The 17,527-nt window shown below is 49.6% G+C and overlaps 8 protein-coding genes across 8 annotated transcripts; 4 read left to right on the top strand and 4 right to left on the bottom strand.

Annotated features, from left to right (window-relative positions):
• Positions 1–1,163: 1,163 nt before the first annotated feature.
• Positions 1,164–3,953, bottom strand: EDB91DRAFT_1049100 (uncharacterized protein; the record flags this gene model as incomplete). The annotated part of the gene is made up of 5 exons (XM_041313450.1): positions 1,164–1,330; positions 1,381–1,408; positions 1,460–2,366; positions 2,419–3,602; positions 3,657–3,953. 5 exons carry the CDS (start codon positions 3,951–3,953, stop codon positions 1,164–1,166), a joined length of 2,583 nt encoding a protein of 860 aa, XP_041179999.1.
• Positions 3,954–4,120: 167 nt separating this feature from the next.
• Positions 4,121–6,012, bottom strand: EDB91DRAFT_1118704 (programmed cell death protein 2). The gene is made up of 5 exons (XM_041318104.1): positions 5,637–6,012; positions 5,399–5,568; positions 5,207–5,339; positions 4,741–5,156; positions 4,121–4,689 (listed from the first exon to the last, which is right to left on the bottom strand). Exons 1-5 carry the CDS (start codon positions 5,787–5,789, stop codon positions 4,236–4,238), a joined length of 1,326 nt encoding a protein of 441 aa, XP_041180000.1. The 5' UTR covers positions 5,790–6,012; the 3' UTR covers positions 4,121–4,235.
• A 106-nt stretch (positions 6,013–6,118) lies between these two features.
• EDB91DRAFT_1118707 (cation efflux protein) lies at positions 6,119–9,457 on the top strand. The gene is made up of 13 exons (XM_041318105.1): positions 6,119–6,285; positions 6,344–6,542; positions 6,596–6,681; positions 6,736–6,796; positions 6,846–7,097; positions 7,156–7,399; positions 7,455–7,655; positions 7,706–7,799; positions 7,855–7,947; positions 7,996–8,107; positions 8,160–8,846; positions 8,896–9,096; positions 9,156–9,457. The coding sequence occupies exons 1-13, from the start codon at positions 6,218–6,220 to the stop codon at positions 9,384–9,386; spliced, it is 2,529 nt and encodes an 842-aa protein (XP_041180001.1). The 5' UTR covers positions 6,119–6,217; the 3' UTR covers positions 9,387–9,457.
• On the top strand, positions 9,457–11,076 carry EDB91DRAFT_1199285 (uncharacterized protein). Its single transcript, XM_041320634.1, has 4 exons — positions 9,457–9,770; positions 9,822–9,878; positions 9,939–10,865; positions 10,926–11,076. The coding sequence occupies exons 1-4, from the start codon at positions 9,598–9,600 to the stop codon at positions 10,942–10,944; spliced, it is 1,176 nt and encodes a 391-aa protein (XP_041180002.1). The 5' UTR covers positions 9,457–9,597; the 3' UTR covers positions 10,945–11,076.
• A 329-nt stretch (positions 11,077–11,405) lies between these two features.
• EDB91DRAFT_1118711 (uncharacterized protein) lies at positions 11,406–12,732 on the bottom strand. The gene is made up of 2 exons (XM_041318106.1): positions 12,626–12,732; positions 11,406–12,567 (listed from the first exon to the last, which is right to left on the bottom strand). The coding sequence occupies exons 1-2, from the start codon at positions 12,677–12,679 to the stop codon at positions 11,698–11,700; spliced, it is 924 nt and encodes a 307-aa protein (XP_041180003.1). The 5' UTR covers positions 12,680–12,732; the 3' UTR covers positions 11,406–11,697.
• A 38-nt stretch (positions 12,733–12,770) lies between these two features.
• On the top strand, positions 12,771–13,929 carry EDB91DRAFT_1118713 (thiamine pyrophosphokinase). The gene is made up of 5 exons (XM_041318107.1): positions 12,771–13,080; positions 13,136–13,208; positions 13,257–13,352; positions 13,409–13,549; positions 13,595–13,929. Exons 1-5 carry the CDS (start codon positions 12,869–12,871, stop codon positions 13,826–13,828), a joined length of 756 nt encoding a protein of 251 aa, XP_041180004.1. The 5' UTR covers positions 12,771–12,868; the 3' UTR covers positions 13,829–13,929.
• A 35-nt stretch (positions 13,930–13,964) lies between these two features.
• On the top strand, positions 13,965–14,234 carry EDB91DRAFT_1048998 (uncharacterized protein; the record flags this gene model as incomplete). The annotated part of the gene is made up of 1 exon (XM_041313445.1): positions 13,965–14,234. One exon carries the CDS (start codon positions 13,965–13,967, stop codon positions 14,232–14,234), a length of 270 nt encoding a protein of 89 aa, XP_041180005.1.
• Positions 14,235–15,229: 995 nt separating this feature from the next.
• On the bottom strand, positions 15,230–16,669 carry EDB91DRAFT_1118720 (uncharacterized protein). Its single transcript, XM_041318108.1, has 6 exons — positions 16,530–16,669; positions 16,253–16,450; positions 16,113–16,169; positions 16,021–16,063; positions 15,671–15,852; positions 15,230–15,650 (listed from the first exon to the last, which is right to left on the bottom strand). Exons 1-6 carry the CDS (start codon positions 16,656–16,658, stop codon positions 15,255–15,257), a joined length of 1,005 nt encoding a protein of 334 aa, XP_041180006.1. The 5' UTR covers positions 16,659–16,669; the 3' UTR covers positions 15,230–15,254.
• Between the last annotated feature and the right edge of the window lie 858 nt (positions 16,670–17,527).

Consider the following 17,527-nt stretch of genomic DNA (forward strand, 5'->3'; position numbering starts at 1 on the left):
ACAAGAGTGAGTGTAATTGGTTGAAGATGTATGCGGTGATATGAGGATAACATGCGAAACTCTACTAGAAGAATTCGATCACTCCTGCCGTTTGACCATCAGGAGGACTTGCCTACGGGTCCCGACAATATTGGGGGTCTACATCACAGATGATGATTGTTTCTGATGTATGGCTTCATTTATGCGGCGGCGAACAAGCTGGCAAGCATCCCGATCAGCGAGACACCGCCTTTTGCGCCAGCCTGGCGGGGTGAGAGGATGCTGAATTTCCATGTGAAGGGGTATCTCCTGGCAGGCAAAGTGATTCGTACATGGAAGATCACCCAGTGCGCATGGTGCGCACAAAGGCTGAACTCCCCCGAGTGTCGCAAACATTAACACGCGGTTGTTCAACCCACTGACTGTTGCCTGCAGCGGGTACTATTCACCGGTGTCGATTGCCATATGAAACGCTTCCACCGTAAAGGGGGCTCAAGCAGACGTGCCACAGGCGCTACAAAACTTGAATGTGCAGGGGATTCGACCACATTCGACCTGCCCTAAAGGAGACACTATTGCCGCGTCGCACCGCTTCCATACTTTTGCAAATATGGTCTTCGTTCGACGATCCCTCCACTCATATCAGGTCTGAGTGACGACGAGGGTCCATGATAGGGTGTCACGCACAAACGCGACACGCCCTAGTCCACTTGCTAGCAAGGCAGTGAGCAAGTCGGCGAAGACCTGGGCACCTGAGCGATAGCCAGCATCTTGATATTTGTCTTCGAGCTTAGCGCTGCTTATCGTTTGGTAATGATGGAGAACGTACCATTAATGTAGCATGGCTCTCAATTTTGGCGCACTTCTTGGCTCTGGATCCGAACAAGTAAAACGCGATGAGGGAAATACCAACTGTTCCGCACAGGCACCGCAACTGCTCATCCACTAGGTTCAGCCAAATTCGAATATTCGTTCGTGTCCGACGGAACGGTATGACACGATATGACATGGAGAAAACAGCAAATCGCAATTTTTTTTGCCCTAGTTTATACAATCATACAACGTTCCACAGATCTGCGCAATAAAACATTATCCATCATAGCATTCCATTTCAAAGCAAATACTAGTCTTAGCAAAGGGGTAGATCATTCTCCAGGCTCCGGTGGTGCGGAGATTGCACTTCGTCATCCGTGAGTAAGAGAATCCACACAGATGATGCCATCGCGCTCGCTCCAGGGATAACCCCACCGATGGAGCCATTCTCGGACGCCCGCAGCGAGGCGAGCCCGCGACGCGCCACGTGCAGCGTCCTGTGTTCCAGTGTGCTTTTCTTCTCCGACAACAAGGAAAGCTGAAACATGGTAATGAATATAGGTGCAAGCTCATTACGAAAACGCATACCGAGCCCAAGGAAATGTTCACGCTCGAGCTGAAATCGAGATAAGCATACGGTTATCTGGCTGTTGCATAGAGTACTCACAGCAAGCAAAAATTCTTCGAGAACTTCCGTTGCCTCATTCGAATGTAAACCGTGAAGGTCCAGCATAGCTTCAGTCCTCTCTTCAGATGTTAATTTCGAATCGCCGCCTACGGTGGTGCCGGCTATGCCTAAACATACTCCCAACCCTCCTCCGCAGGTTCGGCCACGGGCAGTCCGGTCTCCGGCATCATCAGACCATCCAAGATCTCGGCTCTTGACAGCTTGTTCGGAAACTTTCGCGCGTTCTCTGACGAGTTTACCAGCGGCTGTTGTCATCTCATTGCCCATTTTAGCATTGAGATCGTGACCCTCCCTGCTAAATCGTTTGGCTGCAGCACCATCGCCGCGCCTCCATGCATCGGCGGCCCTAGATAAGCACGCATTCCGAGCAGCACCCAGTTGCAGTGCTCGAGATCGATAAGACATATATAAAGCATTGATCGACTCCCCAGTGGGTAGAGTGGGCAATAGCGCTGGGGAACGTAACTTGATGCGAGGCGATGGCTTAGGTGCCACGATCGAGGTACGGATGTGTAAGTTATCCACAGACGCATTCGATGAGACCGGCTGGCGAGTGGCTGTTGTGCGGTCCGCTGGCACTTGAGCAGGAGCTGGTCTCTTTACGGCTGCTGCAAATCTTGTGCGGCCAGGATCGTGTTGCCAATGGCCATCACGAGCGCCATAACCTCTGCGATTGCGTGACGCATCAAATCCGAGTGCTGGGAACTCGTCAGGTGGAGGGCTGGTAGTGCGGACACTAGAGTTGCTGAGACTAGTCCGTGACAGTGCACCAGTCACACTAGACACATCGACGTCTTTAGGAAGGTGGTGCAAGAATTCACACTGATCCTGTTTGGCACAAGTCCCACGCAACCAGAACCGGCAGAGTGCTCTCTCCAGGTCGTGGCTGAAGATGAAGATGAGGTGGACATATCCCAAAAGGGCAGAAACCAACAAACCTGAAGCGGCAATCGGCTCGCAAACATTCACCCGCAAGGTAATAGCGGCAAACCCTATTTCCGCCCGGAATAGGCCGTGCATTGCCCCTGGTAGAACCTCGTCCGGCGGGCTGGAAGCCTCCGCGTCCCCCATGCACCATCCCGGCGCTGTTGTCCCTAGCCACTAATGTCACTCGTCCTCCCATGGACTGCATACGAGGTTGGCTGTGCTGAGGTGGAGAAGGTAAAGCGCGATCAACAAGCCATGCCATAGCACGGTCGAAATCATAGCCGTTCTGAGAAAGTGCATCTTCAAGCTCAGATGGCGCAAGGGTGGATCCGAACACCGAGCTAAGCACATCAAGAGGTGTCATTCCATCTGTCAAGTAGCCTGTCCCCTCCGCATCGTCGACTGACCCATCGTATTGCATGTCGTAGTCATAGCCATGCTGGTAGTAACTTTGTGCAAGTGGGTCATCGGGTGAGAGTGAGGCAGTATCTAACCATTGGTCAAAGTCAGTGATCGTAATTGGATGGAAGGAATTGGGTGCTGTCTTGGGCGCGAAAGGATCGAATGGGTCCTCTTCTTCGTCTTCGTCTCCTGGTCTAAGGGAGGAGCGGAGGGAGCTTGGAGTTACAGCTCGAGGTTGCAAAGAATTGTCCGGCACCAACGGCGCGGCGATGGCGAGATTAGAAGTTGCTCTGAGCTGGCTATGGGACCACAAGTCAGGAGATGGTGTCTCGGTTCTGTATCCAGAAAGGGTTCCGGAATTGGATGGAGCTGCTGCAGCGGATAGGGGCCGGGGAATAGGCTTGAATTCGGTTGCTTTCGCACTCAAAAGTCGAGGGGAGGATATTGGTGATGATGGAAGGCTCGAAGTGAACTGAGGATGTGCTTGCGCTTGAGCATGCGCAAGTGTTGGAGAGTTCATGGGTGACACGCTCCGTGCAGTCATGTATGAGCTTGCGTTTCCAGCTACAAGAGGGGAACCAGCAGGTGTATGTGGCCTACGAAAACCGATAGCAAGAGGAGAACTAGGAACTGAACTGGGGGTATCTGGCCTGTTGGGAATTAACCGAGCCGAGTGGGTGGACGCGCGAGAAGAAGGTCGAGATGGGCGTCGCGTTGGGGTCAAGAAGAGGAAAGGAACGCCTGCTACGTCGTCGTGGTGTCTATGCATCAAATCTAAAACATGCTGTTCAAGCTACAAGACAGAAGATCAGCAAAAGGGGCTAGAGTAGACATGCCGCGAGCGAACCATGTCGTCTCCTACCCCACAAGTAGACTTCAACAATTCTTTAAGTTCATCCTCTTGCTCATTAGCAAGAAATCCTGCTGCTTTCGTCACAAGCGAAGTGCTGATGCGGCTTGATTCATCTACGTCTCCATCTCCATCGAAGCCGTCTGAACCGCCCTTCTGCTGACGAGTTATAGCTAATAGTTGAGCACGGGTGTGGGGAAATCGTTGTACATGGTTGGTTAAGGCTGAGCCAGATTCAGATAAATCATCAGACTCAAAGATAACGGCGGGAGGAAGAATCAGCGTCTGCGGCATCGCTAGAGGGCGTCAAAGTGAAAAAGCAGGACACTAGAAAAATATGAAAGCGAAGAGTGGGATGTAGAGTTGATCTCTACGTCCAAGGACGTGCCGCTACAAAACAACAACGATAGGGTCCATATAAGAGCATATGAAACAGCCTCAAGAAACAAATAACGTTATTCCCATCACGCTTGATCATTGATTCAATTATTGTTCTCAAAGACCCGAAGAGGAGGCTTGGGTCGAACGTTGGAAAGGAAAATACCAGTGATATACAACACTTCTGAATCATCTTCTTTAATCGTCCCACTGAACGAGAACAAATTCTTCTCTCCAACACTCCTTAGCTTCCCTGTCGCTATCGTGGTCATCAAGGCAACAGTCCTTTTCACACGAAAAAATCATGCAAGTGCCCCACTCCATACCTCGCTTGTCAGACGCAGTTTTTTTCTGCAGGACGTCCCGAACCGCATTCATCCTTTGTGCGTCTGTCAACTCCTGCGCGTCATCATCCTTGATCGAGATCCTCAGGACATTGATCAGGTTGGGCATAAGTTGACATTCGAAGACGCGCGCCGTCTTGCACACCGGGCACGAAGGTATTGAAGCGGTGCTGTACGAACGTCTAACGGCAGGGACAACCTTGAAAGCAGCCTTCGTCACCGGGAGAGGGTCCTGAGCAGGGACAGGGAATAATCTGTCGAACACTTTGTCTGAAGAAAAAGGTAGGGGGATCCCTTTCAGCTCATATCTGCACTCAAAACATTGGTTAATCGGATAAAAAGACTCAATTTGAGCTGACCTGAGACATTGTTCTCCTGTGTTGCTCACCCGCTTCGTGAACCGATCAAATACACTGTCCACCTCCAAGGAGTTCTCGTATGGTTCGAATGCCCAGCTCACGTCCTTTCCGCCTTTAGAATCATCATCAGCAAGATCATCTATGTGGGCACTCTGAGGGATTTTGGTCTTGGGCTGGGGAGGCAAATATTCCGAGATCGTCGAGAGGTATATAGGAGGAAAAGACGGAGCAGCTCGCCACGGCGAATCATCAATCGTTGCTGATACTACCGCAATAATTGATGAATGTTCAGAAGATTCGGACGTGACGCTTTCCGTGTCACTTGTGTCCTCTGGCTCGTCTTCAATCGCGGAAGCTGGCTGTCCGAATACCTGATCACCCAATCCAAAAAGACTAGGAGTAAATGCCGCCTGCATCTGGCGATTGAATGAGTGACCATACACATATGGCACAAGTTGGACTCAACTGAAAACGGATTAGTTGTAGGTGCAGCCTTCACTGGTTGAAGGGTCTTCTGTTGTACTTGCTTCTTCGCCAACTTTTTCGCAAGCTTTGCAGCGTACTCTACATTGTACCTCAGAGCACGCCAAGCACGAAGGCTGTTTCAGAATCCACTGAGAATGATAACCGATCCTTTCACGGAACAGCACAGACCTACCTCCCGTCCTTCCGTTGGCACGCACTCCGGGAGCATCCCCAGATATACAACGCTCTATCCATAGGGCTGTCCTCGAATGGGCACCAGACCTGTACAAGTAATTCCATGGGGTACGAACAGTTCTTGCATTGAGAGCAAGAGAACGATGGTTCTCTCGAAGGCAGCATGGCCTTGAAAAAAAAGCAAATGAACTGCATTGACAAGGTGATCGTACATGATCGAAGAGACGTGCTCGTACAGGATGCCCGCCAATGCGAGAAACTGCAGCATCTTGGATATCAGTTTCCTTCTCTACCGTGCCATCAGGGATGCCTAGCAAAACCGCCGTCTCTACTTCCGAACTGATCTCGTCATCAGAATCAGACCAATCATCCTCAACAGCAGAGGGCATAATCTGTGATATAGATTTTTGTCAGTAAATCTATTTTCACGAACTAGACGAGAAAAGCGAAAAATTTCAGATATGCATGAATGGTAAAATTTGAAAGACTCGTCACAGGTGCTGTCATGAGGAAACCGCACGACAACAGATTCAGACTCGTCATCTAAAGAGTTCATCCAAAAGAAAAAATAGCTTTTGAACTTGCACTCACCGTGATCGACGTTGAAGCTGGTGGAAGGTAGACAAAAATCTTGAAAGATAATGGTATGGAAGACCAAACATGAGTAAATAACCTTCAAAGTCGTGGGAAAGGCTTTCTTCATTTACGGAACTGGTGAGTTGCTTCTATTGCAAGAACAGCTGGCTAAACGTATTCGAACGCGCTATCTTTCTGAGGTTGTGTTAGAATATTCACGCTCTTTTACCCTCGTCGTGGGATGTCTCCCCCAGATGCCAGAACGCGTCGGAAAATCAGCTTGAAACCAGCCAAAGTACTGACTGGATCGTACGTTGGATAGTATGCATGTCAAGACTTAATATCTAACTCCTGAAACCTATTTCAGAATCAGCAACAAACTGATATCAAACATACTACCCTCGAACGTCATCTTCGTACTGGCGCTCTATGCGGCAAAAGAGCTACTTCTTTCTTATGACGTGGGGGTATTTTGGGTGCTTATGAGGGTGTTGGCTTGTGGCGGTTTGGGTATGCTGACATGGGAAGGTTTAACGGGGAAGCTCATGAGAAATGGCAATATAGAGGTATGTGTTCAAGACTCTAGCGCTTTCTGTTATTGACCCTTGGTCATGTTCAGTGGACAGCATTTGGCGTATCGTCAATGCTGCTCTTTGTGCAACAAGCAGCGTTATTTACAGCATTGTATCGTCTTCCCTCTCCAAGGTATGCTGTTTCTTGACAATGAATCCTGGATTATAGGGACTCACCTGTATGCAGGGTAATGTTGTTCAGCCATTTCTCCGCAATGTGGGTGGACTCCTTCATAGCCCCCGCTTCGGTCAGTCCGCTCTACACAGTTAAAACAACCTGTTCATGAGGCATCTCAGATGTGGAAGCCTATCCTAACTGTCGTGTCGTTTCTGCTCTCATTTGCTTCAGATGCACTTTTGTCTAAACGCAGCGTCTCCATCATCGCTCCTGGTTACGGAGCCTTAGTTATGCATGGGTTGTCCACGTATGCTCTTGAACATCTTCGTGGTGTCTTGGCTCCCACTGTGAGCCCCACCTTGACAACGGCCGCAAGTGCACTGGGCGCAACGCTTATTGGACTACCGCTCTACGCTTTCAGAAAAGCCCTCGTGTGTACTTCACACATTTGGGTGTTCTGCTATGACCTCACTCTACCCTCTCTTGCAGCTTGACCTTCCGCCATCACCCGTGCTTCCTCTAACCTCCTTGGCAGTCCTTCCGATTCTGGCATACGCTATGATCTTTCTGACGCCGGACACAATTGGCATGCAATTCAATGTCATCCAGACATCTCAATTGTTCTTAGTCTCCTACCCGATCGCTTTCCTCGTTGCGACTGCCATGGGTTTTCTTGGGTTTTCTCAGCACCCTCATTGGATCGATTTACTTGTCGGAGTGATGCTTTATTATTGTCAGTTTTAATTCCGCATGCTGGTGGCACTCAATTCTTACCCGCTATTCTTTAGCGATATATCCTGACAATGTTCCTACACTATCTGGGCCGTCGCGTACACCAGCATCGAAAGTTATACGGTTCTATCTGAACTCGATACTTTCAGACCCTGAGTCGAGGAAGATATTCTATTTCCTCATGTTGAATATGTGCTTCATGCTAGTCCAGATGTTATACGGTGTCTGGACAAACAGTTTGGGTCTTATTTCTGATGGTGAGTTGAATGGCGAGAGGATATTTGCGTACTGACGACTCCGTTACAAGCTATTCACATGGCATTTGATTGCTTGGCCATTGGTGTCGGCTTAGTTGCTTCGATCATGGCCAAATGGCCTCCAAATGAAAGATTCACATACGGGTAAGTACATACCTTGTATCAAGCTAACGCACGCAGTTATCGAATCCTCCTTCAGATACGGCCGAATTGAAACTTTGTCAGGATTTGCCAATGGAATATTTCTTATCCTGATATCTGTTTTTATTGTTTTTGAAGCTGTACAGCGGATGTACGTTTCCGGTTGCTCGCAGATGTAATTGACGTTAACTGTCTGTAGATTGGATCCTCCGGAAATGACGACGAACCAGCTGCTGCTGATCAGTTCGCTCGGATTAGGTATTAACCTGTTTGGCATGTACGCTATGGGCGGCCATCACCATCACCATCATGTTCGTCAATATACTCCCACTGGGTTGTCTCATTCTAACTTCAAGACCACAGGGTCACTCTCATGATCACGGACATGCACACCAGCATAATTCACACAACGGGCATGCTCACCACGATCACCACGATCACCACGATCACTCACATGCTCATGGCGACCATGCCCACAAACATGTCAGCCACTCAGTCAGCGCCCATTTGCATGAACACGAGCCATCTAAGTCCAGCGAACATCAGCTGTCTTCGCTACCCCATGAAGACTCGCATGCACACAACCACTCTTCGCATTCAAATTCCCATTTGCACTCTTCAAATCACTCATCCTCTTGCTCGGATCATGACTCCCATTCCCATTCCAACTCGCATTCTCACTCTGACCACGCACATACCCATCCTTCCCCCTTGCCTACGGATCATAAGCATTCTGAGGAGGGCTCTTCAATCCGTGGCCGCAAACCACATTCTCGGGGTCCTTCCCTTCATATACCCACTGATGGCGCTCAAGTCGCATCTGCCGTTCCATTTCCCTTATTTTCCCCCACTGGCGTGGACTCGCCAATTTCACCCAGCTATCCTAGCACTCTGAAGCATGACCATCACCATCACTTCCACCATGGGATGGAGTCTTCGGGACACAGCACAGGCGATCATGATCATGATCACTGTGACGAACACAAACATGGGCACCACCACGAAGGACACAGTCACAATATGCGTGGCGTTTTCTTGCACGTTATGGCGGTGAGCATTTGTCAGGCATTTTTGCGTCGAGATTGATTGGTATTTTTAGGACACGCTCGGTTCTGTTGGAGTCATTATCTCGACCCTTCTCATCCAGTTTTATGGATGGACGATATTCGATCCCATAGCGTCGCTATTCATTGCAGTCATGATCGCTGCAAGTGTCATTCCGCTGGTAATTGACACAGGTAAGGTCCTGAGCCTTGACATGGGGTCTCGCGAGAAAGAGGTCCAACAAGCACTCTCTGAGGTAGTACCTTACATCTTTCTTCTAATCTAATTACACTGACCACGCGCTTTCTATTATAGCTTGCCTTCGTGGACGGTGTCGCGTCTTACTCATCTCCACAATTCTGGCCCAAAGACTCGGAAAGCGTCATTGGCTCGATTCACATCCAGCTCGCACTTTCACCACACGCACGTCCTGACACTGATGGCGTGCGCGAACGCGTACATGCCCTTCTGCGGAGCAGAATCTCAGGGCTTGAAGAGCTGACCATACAGTTGGAAGAGGAAGGAGACTCATTGGGAAGTAGATAACACGGACTGAGCCCTTGCCATCGCATATATTTGTATACAATTTAATCGTACGCCATGCATCCATTCCATCATTCTGTGTGACCAGATACTCTGAACGGCTCCCCGCTTTGCAGGCCTTACTCGGCAGAAGCCTGACCACGTGAGTTATAGATTCATCAATGCTGCGTATCAAAGCGCGCATTCTTCGAGGAGATCGCTGCCAACGCCTGCCATGTCAGATTTAGCCTCTCTGTCTCTTTTCTGCGCTACGCCGGAGCAAGTGGTTGAATCGCGGAGACGAACCTGGCCAGCATGGGGAGGTATTCTCAATGAAAATCAGTACTATGAGCGTTATGCACGACTGGATCAGATGGAGCACGCAGATGAGTCGAAGATGATTACATGGTGAGGAACATATCATTGGCCCAGACATGCCTAATGACAGCTTCCTGAAAGGGTGCTTGCACCAAGGCATGATCCAACTACGATAGACTTCAAGTGCTCATGCGAGACGTCAGTGGATGATTGATGGTCACCTTCATATGAGGCTGATGATCGATGATCGATAAACAGCTATCGTCGCAAAGGTCTGGTCAAGTATCCCGGCGAGAACGAAGCCCGGGAGGCTCTCTATTATGGCATTGCAGCTGTCTACGTTCCGCCCTCAAATAGAGGCAAGAAGTATGGCTTGCATATGATGCGCCTGCTGCACTGGGTGCTTGCCCCCCACGCAAATCTGCCCCAGTTTCCCAAAGAATGGGGTGCTCCTCCCGAGGCACAACAATCAAGCGGGGCGTTATTCTCCATCCTCTTTACGTCAATCGGGGAAGGATTTTATAGAGCATCGGGACCGGGAGGGAAGAAGGACGGAGGTTGGGAGGCCAGAAGTGTAATCTCAGTGACTTGGGAAGTTCCAGAAATACCCATCGAAAAGGCTGAGGACCCTGCGCGTTGGGTTTGGTTGCATCATGAGGATATGAATGAATTCTGGTCGAAGGACGTCCAGTTCATCAAGAATTCATTGGCTACTGCCACAGAAGTGGGCTTCATGCCGCATACAAAGAACCCTGTGGCAATCGTTGCGCCCTTACCAGATGGTGGTGTCGGCTCATTTCACATCACAAGAAAATTGTGGGGAGCAGAGAAGGCGATAAACATGCACCAGTGGGGGGTGAAGCTACTAGATGACGAGCGTTCCGACTGTCCGACGTATGCGACCTGGTCGGTCGATGTTCAGCGTCCCGGGTCTCCGAGTCTGGTTATTACGAGGATCTGCGCGATGGAGGAAACGTTCCCGGCTCTCCTTGCCAAACTACAAGAGGTCGCTCGGAAAAGCAAAATATTTGACATCGAGATCTGGGGTTTGCCCAGGGGGCTGGAGCGGGTGGCTGTATCGACGGGTGGACGGCACTTTGAAGGAAAACAAGGGCTTTTATTACCGTGCATCAAGTGGTACGGGGATGGGGGTACTGCAGATATTGAGTGGAGATTCATCGAGAAGTGAGTTCACGCGTCTCCATTGCAAGCAATTACAATATTGAATTGACCTCTCTTTGCCAGATTTTGTTTGAGTTGTTGAGGTTATGATCAGCAAACATGGTCTACAAAGTCCTTGTGATATATTTTCTGGTGGAATGCGACTGAGTCCCATATGTACAAGTGATCATGGCAACATTAACGCGATGCTGCAGGTACATGATGATGCAATGGCACAATTGAACATTATGCATGCCCAGAGGATGATCGTCTGGTATGTATCTGTGTGTAGTGAAAGGCAAACGGACAAACGACTGCGACCAAGGGTGAAGAGACAGCCTGATAATGTTCATCGCCCGATGTTTTTCCAGACGCTCAGCAATATCACGGGCAGGGATCAAAAGCCGCGCAGTGATTTGATGGTTCCCCCGTCGTGCATGGAGGGACAAAATCCAAGGGACTGCATGCGAACCCGTGACCAACCAGCTCGAACCCAGAATCGACAACCTCGTACCCTTCCTACGATGAGGAGTGCGCTCGCGAAGGTGTACCGCGAACAATAGGAGCAGGAATTACGCACGCAGACAGAGCTTATCCACTGCATCCACAGAGCCGAGCCTTTCCCGGCGAGTCCTCTTTGTAGAACTTTCATGATTGATACTGACGACAATGAAAGGAATCATAACCTGTAAAGTTTAAATAACATGCATTACATCAATACAAGGCGTTCACGGAGTGACTTTGCTCCCCATGATGACGGGTGTTGCTCGAAGTCCTATAAGCGAATATATTCAAGAACATTGTGACGCTTCCAATGGTCAGTACATAGTGGGTATGCACACTACCAAGATGGGAATCATCTCCGAATACCAACATTCGCGGTGGTGCGGCCGCTCTGCGTCTTCCACCCAATCCACCCCACTAGGACGTTCTTGGCAAATATTTCCCCAAAGCCTAGCATCACTCCGTTCACGAAAGGAAGTAATAGATTGATCGCAAGAGAGGAAAGGAGCAAAGACATTCGTGTCCGTGGCGCAAGTGTGCTGTCAAGCAAGGATGGGATGGTGGAGGGTGGCACGGTGGAGGGCTTTTGTTCTGCAGGATGTTGCTGCTGAGGTTGATCACGCCCTGGCGTTTTTTGAAATACAATGTGCGGTGGAGACGGCGAAGATGGAAAAGAAGTCTCAGGAAACGACATGGATGGATAGGAAGAAGTGGGAGATGAATCTATATGTTCCCATTTCTGTGACGGAGACCCACTATCCGTCTTGAAATGAGAGGCATCCAAATGACTCGACGAGGCCTTCTTTTCTGCAGTAACAAGATGCCCGGAATCCGCAAAGGACGACGAGACCAGAGAGGCAGACGAGGAGGCTAGCACCTCACTTGCAGCAGCGAAGGAGGACGTGATATGTGAGCCCAACGCATCCGGGTTTTCTGGCTCCTGACCGAGGGCTTGTCTTTCTTCTGCCTCACGTTTCCTAATCTGCTCCCACCGTGCGCGCTCCCGCTCTGCTTTGGCACGAGCTTCAGCTGACTGAGCACGCCATTCCTCGACCTGAGCCTCATATTCCCCTTTCCATGCGTCTTCTTCAACAACTTCAGATGCTTCAGCGACCTCCGAAGTTACTGCAGGTGTGTCAGAGAGTGATACAGGAGCGGCCGGAGCAGCAGCAGTAGATTTAGGCGCAATGTCTGTGGACTCGAAAGCAGTCTCCAGCGCTGACTAGAAGTCAAAAAAACTTATTAACTACAAGCTAAATTACCAGACATTAACGAAATACCTGGAGCATGTGCTCATTCCTTTGCTCGGGGAAACTTGTGTCTGCCATCGCCATTGTGCTCGATGACCTTGTGTTCGAGGTGAGTGGCAATGGCTAATAGCTCGGTGTTCTCACGGTTCAGATCTGTATGTACAAGAAATTCCCAAAGTACGTACGTACGTACGGGTACTATGTAGTCACTGCCATGGATCGTCACCCTAGGCTTGAACAGCCCTTCTGTTGTGACCACCGACCTTGTTTACCATGGCCATGGAATGGTCCACCCTGTTCCTGGATCCACGAGCTTCCAAAGACCTTAATGCCTCCCGCGCACTTATCATTGTTAACCAACCGTTTAATACCAGATTGTTGAAGACCCTCTGGGCCGCTTGCGAGTGGCGTTCTTGCGCTGACGGAGGCGCTAATCGTTTGCATGATGCCTCGAGCACAGCTGGTGGTCCCGATCTTCGAAGTTCGTAAGTCTAACCCTCTTCCTTTCGCTGCAGTGTAGAGCGAGTGACGTCAGTCTAGTTTCCTCCCTGATATGGTGAAGGGAGATCTCGACTCCTTGCGGGAGGATGTGAAATTGTACTACATGTCTCAGGTATGCCTTTGTCATTTAAATCAATGCTTTCTCTCAGCTTTTCCCCAGAATGTACCAGTAATCTACGATTCCGACCAAGATTCTACGGATTTGATGAAATGCGTGCAAGCGCTGGAAGAGAAAGAACGTTTAACTGGGAAAGAGGTAAATGACAATTTTCATATTCACTCATATATCAGAATAATTCATCTCTCGGACAGTTCGAGATTGTGATCCTGGGAGGTCTCTCCGGAAGATTGGATCACACTGTGCATATGCTATCATACCTTCACAAACTTCGCAAGACCCGCAAACGCGTCTACACAGTGACCGACGATAATGTGGGATGGGTCCTGGATGAGGTGAGTCGAGCCGCTTCTTCAGCCCTGTGTCTCACACTCTTTCAGGGCGAACATCTCATCCACATTAACTATGACATATTGGGACAAACATGCGGGCTCCTCCCTGTTGGTATCAACTCAACCATCTTGACAACAACTGGATTGCGATGGAACCTGGACAACACAGAGTCATCTTTTGACGGACTTGTGTCCACGTCAAATCATCTCGTACCAGGGCAAGACGTCACGATCAAGACCTCGAAACCAATTTGGTGGTGCGCAGAGTTAAGGAACCACTAGATGCATAGGCGACATTCACTACATAATATTATGATTATGGTCTATAGAGTAGCTGTAAATCGGCCTTGCTCCTCGTTTAGAAATATCATGGTGATGTCCTTTTATGTAGGAGGTCAGAACTTCAACCAACCACATCATGAGCAAACTGGAAATCACTGTCCTCTACTTCGCTGCTGCATCAACAGCAACTGGATTGGCCGAACAATCCATCACTCTCCCTGCCCCACAATACCCGCTGTCCTCATTGAGCGGTCTCCTGGTATCATTGCACCCAGATGTCGGCCTAGACAAGATCCTTCAGTCCAGTCAATGGAGCGTGAACGCTGAGATGGTGGACAGCGTCAAAGAAGTGACACTGAAAGGAGGAGAAGAAGTCGCTGTCATATGCCCTGTATCAGGTGGATGAAAAGTCGCCAGAAGTCTCGTGTTGCATTGCGCGGCAGGTGAGTACGCTCCAAAGTTAAGTATTAAGAACTGCAATCTTATCATCTCGCCTTCGGCGTTTCACCACAGGATGAGCTCGAGCCTGGGATCAGTACTGGTCTTTTTAGCTGGTGTTCTCTTTGTATTCTCGAAGTCTTCCATACTCCAAGGCACACTCCCGATGAGCTTGCCTTGTGGGATTCAGACAAGAAGATGCTATACGTTGGGGACACCTTATACGAAGACGATCCCATCATCTTTCCAAGCGGAGGATTTTTACCCGTGTGGTTCTCCACCGTCGATCAACTCATCGAGCTAGTGGAAATGCACCCGACTCTGAAAATGTGTCGATCAACTGCAGGCACGCTACTTTTCTCCGTCCCGCGCTTGAGGTGCTCGGGGCGTGCAAGACGTTCATGGAGAATATTATCTCTGGTAAAGAGCCGCCGAAGCGACGTTATTTGCGTCGGGGGACATGAAGTGTGGAGTTTCGGGAGGACAAAGGTCGGTTCTCTCTGATTTGTCCCGAGAGGCTAGTTCTCGAAGCAAGGGGTGAAGTAGTGGCGTGATGGGTTCAAAAATATGGGGATTGAGATAGTTATCAGTAGCGGTTGAACCACGGGGGTAACAATTCATAGGAAACTATGGCTCGAGGACTATTAGTTACACAGCCGGGGGCGTGGTTGTAAGGTATCAGCGGCAGCGTGCAGTGATCCTATTTAATTGAGAAGATCGCAATGTCACAGAAGTGCATCAACTGGAGGGGTGATGAGGGTGAGCACGTCTGACGTTGCAAACTCCACTTCAGAGTAGTACCTCCCTCCATAATAGAGTGATATAAGTCTCTGGGACATTAATCCTGGCCCTGTCCTGGCGCAATCTGGAAGTCTATGTTCCGCATCACTCATGCTGTCGCGAGAAGCCTAAGGCTGGATACTCGATGAGCACGACATCACTAAAAAATAACTCACAGATGACGGGTATTAAACGCCCTCGATGGTGGTCAACGGCCTAATGTTTCGCGCTCCAGCTGGGCCAAGAAGTCGTCCACCTCTGTCTTGAGTCCCGAGTCTTTAGTCCCTTTCTGCTTGTCTTTTTTCTTGGGTCGGTCTGAGGCATCGGTTACCTGTCTCTCCAGTGCCGCAGATGGACCAGAAGTGTCCTGCGCCTCCAATGTCACAGCCTCTGGGGTTTGCTGAGCAACGGGATCAAGTGTTCGACCTGCGGGTGTGTCTTCATCCTTGACCTTCCTCCGATTTGCATCCAATACTTTTCGCCTTTCTTCAAGGTCCCTCTTCCGTTTCTCCATCTCCCTGCTCCTCGACGAGCCTGCAGTAGTGCTGTCGTTACGCATACCTTCCACTTCTTCAGGCTTGAGATCCACCGCTCCAGCTCTTGTCTTGTCTTCTCAGTCTCCACCCTCGCTGATCGTAGTTCTTCTATTTGTTGCTTCCTTGTCTCATCGTCTGCAGAGAATTGATAGTACCCGGCATCTTTAGCACGAACCTCCTTTGAAGAATCGTAGTGAGAGGCCAACGGGTTATCAGCTTGTAGGAAAGCTTCTTCAAGCACTTGGATGCGCTCTGCTGAAGGTTCGTATACTGGGAAGAAGCCGACGGGGTTGTGAATGACGTCCCCAAAGAAGAAAAATTAGGTCATGGGTGCGATTAAGCCTCGCTGTTCAGTTTACTCGTCTTCGTCTGGTATTGGTTCGGCATCTTCTAAGCGCGGAAGCAGGTGCCGGGGTACTTCGGACCTGAGTGCTGTACGTTGTCGTCCGAATTCATCTTCGTATTCTATCATTGGGTCATCCTACATGCCCTATTAGCAGCATCCCTGAAGACCCGTCAGGAGTACCTACATCGTCTTGAAGCCGTTGAGGAACCGTCAATGATTCATCTACATCATCACTTTCCGACTAAAAATGATCAGTGGGCCCTTAAGTCGAACTACGGTCTCGACATCAGTAAGCTTCAGTCTGAATGTAGGCAGCATGCATACATCGACGAGTAAACCATCATACTGCTTCTCAGTAAGACCACCAGATTTCCCCTTCCGCAGTTTCTGATACACTTTCGCCTTCCTCTCCAAGATGGCTCGCACAGACTCAATAGTCACTTCACCGACTTCTTCCAGTTCTATGTCGCGTGCAGCGCGGTTGTGGACGCCTTTATTGGAGCGAGTCCATACAGTCGGTTTCTGCATGCTGTTTGTATTCGCTATCCTGACGTCGATGTCGGATCTCGCTCATCTTATCGGGTCTGTTGATCCCACCCACCGTGTATCTACTGCCTCCTGCAGCTTTGGACCGAGTGAATTCGTCTTCTTTCTTTGCGAGTTCTACTTTGAGGTCGAAGCAGGAACTCGCACTGATGCCTGCTGTTCTGCCTTTGTTGGTCGGCGCCATTCAAGGAAATGTAAGTGTGTGGACACTGGAATGCTACACGAAAGTCTAAAACGCGAAGATGATAGCCATCTACGTTAGCGAGCTAGTCTCCCTTATCCTAATATTGGGTGTCACATGACTCGTCAATTGTGAATGTAATATCAAAAGTTAAACGCGACTCTGAAGTCTCAGACTGTAGTCAACTGTACTGCATGACGATTGATGGGCGCAGCGCCCAGTCGTCCTTTCGCTACATGTGAAAAGCTCGCTGGATCGCGAGGGCAGCGGCATACTCGGTACCATCGCCATCCAACGAGCTTTGCACAGCAACTTACTTGAACCAACATCCATCCGACATTCGATCTCGAGTAGCTATCAAACCCTGCGACTTATATTACTCCACAGTAAGTGGCACTAGAGTTTGATCCCTTCGTTTAATTGCCCAGCTCAACACCGTTTGACAGACTCACTACACCAAACTACCGTCTGGCAACTTCAGTACCCCCCCTCAGAGGAGGAGTAGCTTTTTGTCCTTGGATCAGTGTCTTCGTACGTTGCGAGCTAACTGTCACTCCTATGATTTCTAACTGTCATACCCGACTAGTACTACTCGGAGTTATTCCATCTCACGATTTGTGTTACGATTCTCATGCGATTCTGATCTGCCTCACAAGTCGCTCAGAAGAGCACATCCGTAAAGCTAGTAGCCCACCGAGATCCTAGTGGGGACTTGTGGAGAGAGCGGTGCTGCCACCATCTCGCTAGACGGCGCAGACGCTGACAAGACATGTATAGCTTTGTAGGTCTTGTTTAACATAGGGTGCTGCCCCAACGGACAATAAACAGGGATTCAAAAAAATTTGCAGCATTCCTTCAGAGACTCGGAAAGT

The sequence above is a fragment of the Suillus paluster genome (assembly GCF_016628075.1).
Source record: "Suillus paluster strain FC165 chromosome Unknown EDB91scaffold_12, whole genome shotgun sequence".
In the NCBI taxonomy this organism is placed as follows: domain Eukaryota; kingdom Fungi; phylum Basidiomycota; class Agaricomycetes; order Boletales; family Suillaceae; genus Suillus; species Suillus paluster.

Coding starts and splice junctions, on each gene's coding strand:
- EDB91DRAFT_1118711 (XM_041318106.1), bottom strand. CDS start 12,679: ATGGCGATGGCAGACACAAGTTTCCCCGAGCAAAGGAATGAGCACATG. Junction 12,568..12,625: donor GGAATGAGCACATGCTCCAG/GTATTTCGTTAA, acceptor TTTGACTTCTAG/TCAGCGCTGGAGACTGCTTT.
- EDB91DRAFT_1118707 (XM_041318105.1), top strand. CDS start 6,218: ATGTCTCCCCCAGATGCCAGAACGCGTCGGAAAATCAGCTTGAAACCA. Junction 7,656..7,705: donor TTTGGGTCTTATTTCTGATG/GTGAGTTGAATG, acceptor CTCCGTTACAAG/CTATTCACATGGCATTTGAT. Junction 7,800..7,854: donor AATGAAAGATTCACATACGG/GTAAGTACATAC, acceptor ATCCTCCTTCAG/ATACGGCCGAATTGAAACTT.
- EDB91DRAFT_1118720 (XM_041318108.1), bottom strand. CDS start 16,658: ATGGCGCCGACCAACAAAGGCAGAACAGCAGGCATCAGTGCGAGTTCC. Junction 16,451..16,529: donor CAGGAGGCAGTAGATACACG/GTGGGTGGGATC, acceptor AACAGCATGCAG/AAACCGACTGTATGGACTCG. Junction 16,064..16,112: donor CTCAACGGCTTCAAGACGAT/GTAGGTACTCCT, acceptor TAGGGCATGTAG/GATGACCCAATGATAGAATA.
- EDB91DRAFT_1199285 (XM_041320634.1), top strand. CDS start 9,598: ATGTCAGATTTAGCCTCTCTGTCTCTTTTCTGCGCTACGCCGGAGCAA. Junction 9,771..9,821: donor GAGTCGAAGATGATTACATG/GTGAGGAACATA, acceptor GCTTCCTGAAAG/GGTGCTTGCACCAAGGCATG. Junction 9,879..9,938: donor TTCAAGTGCTCATGCGAGAC/GTCAGTGGATGA, acceptor ATCGATAAACAG/CTATCGTCGCAAAGGTCTGG.
- EDB91DRAFT_1118704 (XM_041318104.1), bottom strand. CDS start 5,789: ATGCCCTCTGCTGTTGAGGATGATTGGTCTGATTCTGATGACGAGATC. Junction 5,569..5,636: donor CTCGCATTGGCGGGCATCCT/GTACGAGCACGT, acceptor TTTTTTTTCAAG/GCCATGCTGCCTTCGAGAGA. Junction 4,690..4,740: donor ACAGGAGAACAATGTCTCAG/GTCAGCTCAAAT, acceptor TTTTGAGTGCAG/ATATGAGCTGAAAGGGATCC.
- EDB91DRAFT_1118713 (XM_041318107.1), top strand. CDS start 12,869: ATGGCCATGGAATGGTCCACCCTGTTCCTGGATCCACGAGCTTCCAAA. Junction 13,081..13,135: donor GGTCCCGATCTTCGAAGTTC/GTAAGTCTAACC, acceptor ACGTCAGTCTAG/TTTCCTCCCTGATATGGTGA. Junction 13,550..13,594: donor TGGGATGGGTCCTGGATGAG/GTGAGTCGAGCC, acceptor ACACTCTTTCAG/GGCGAACATCTCATCCACAT.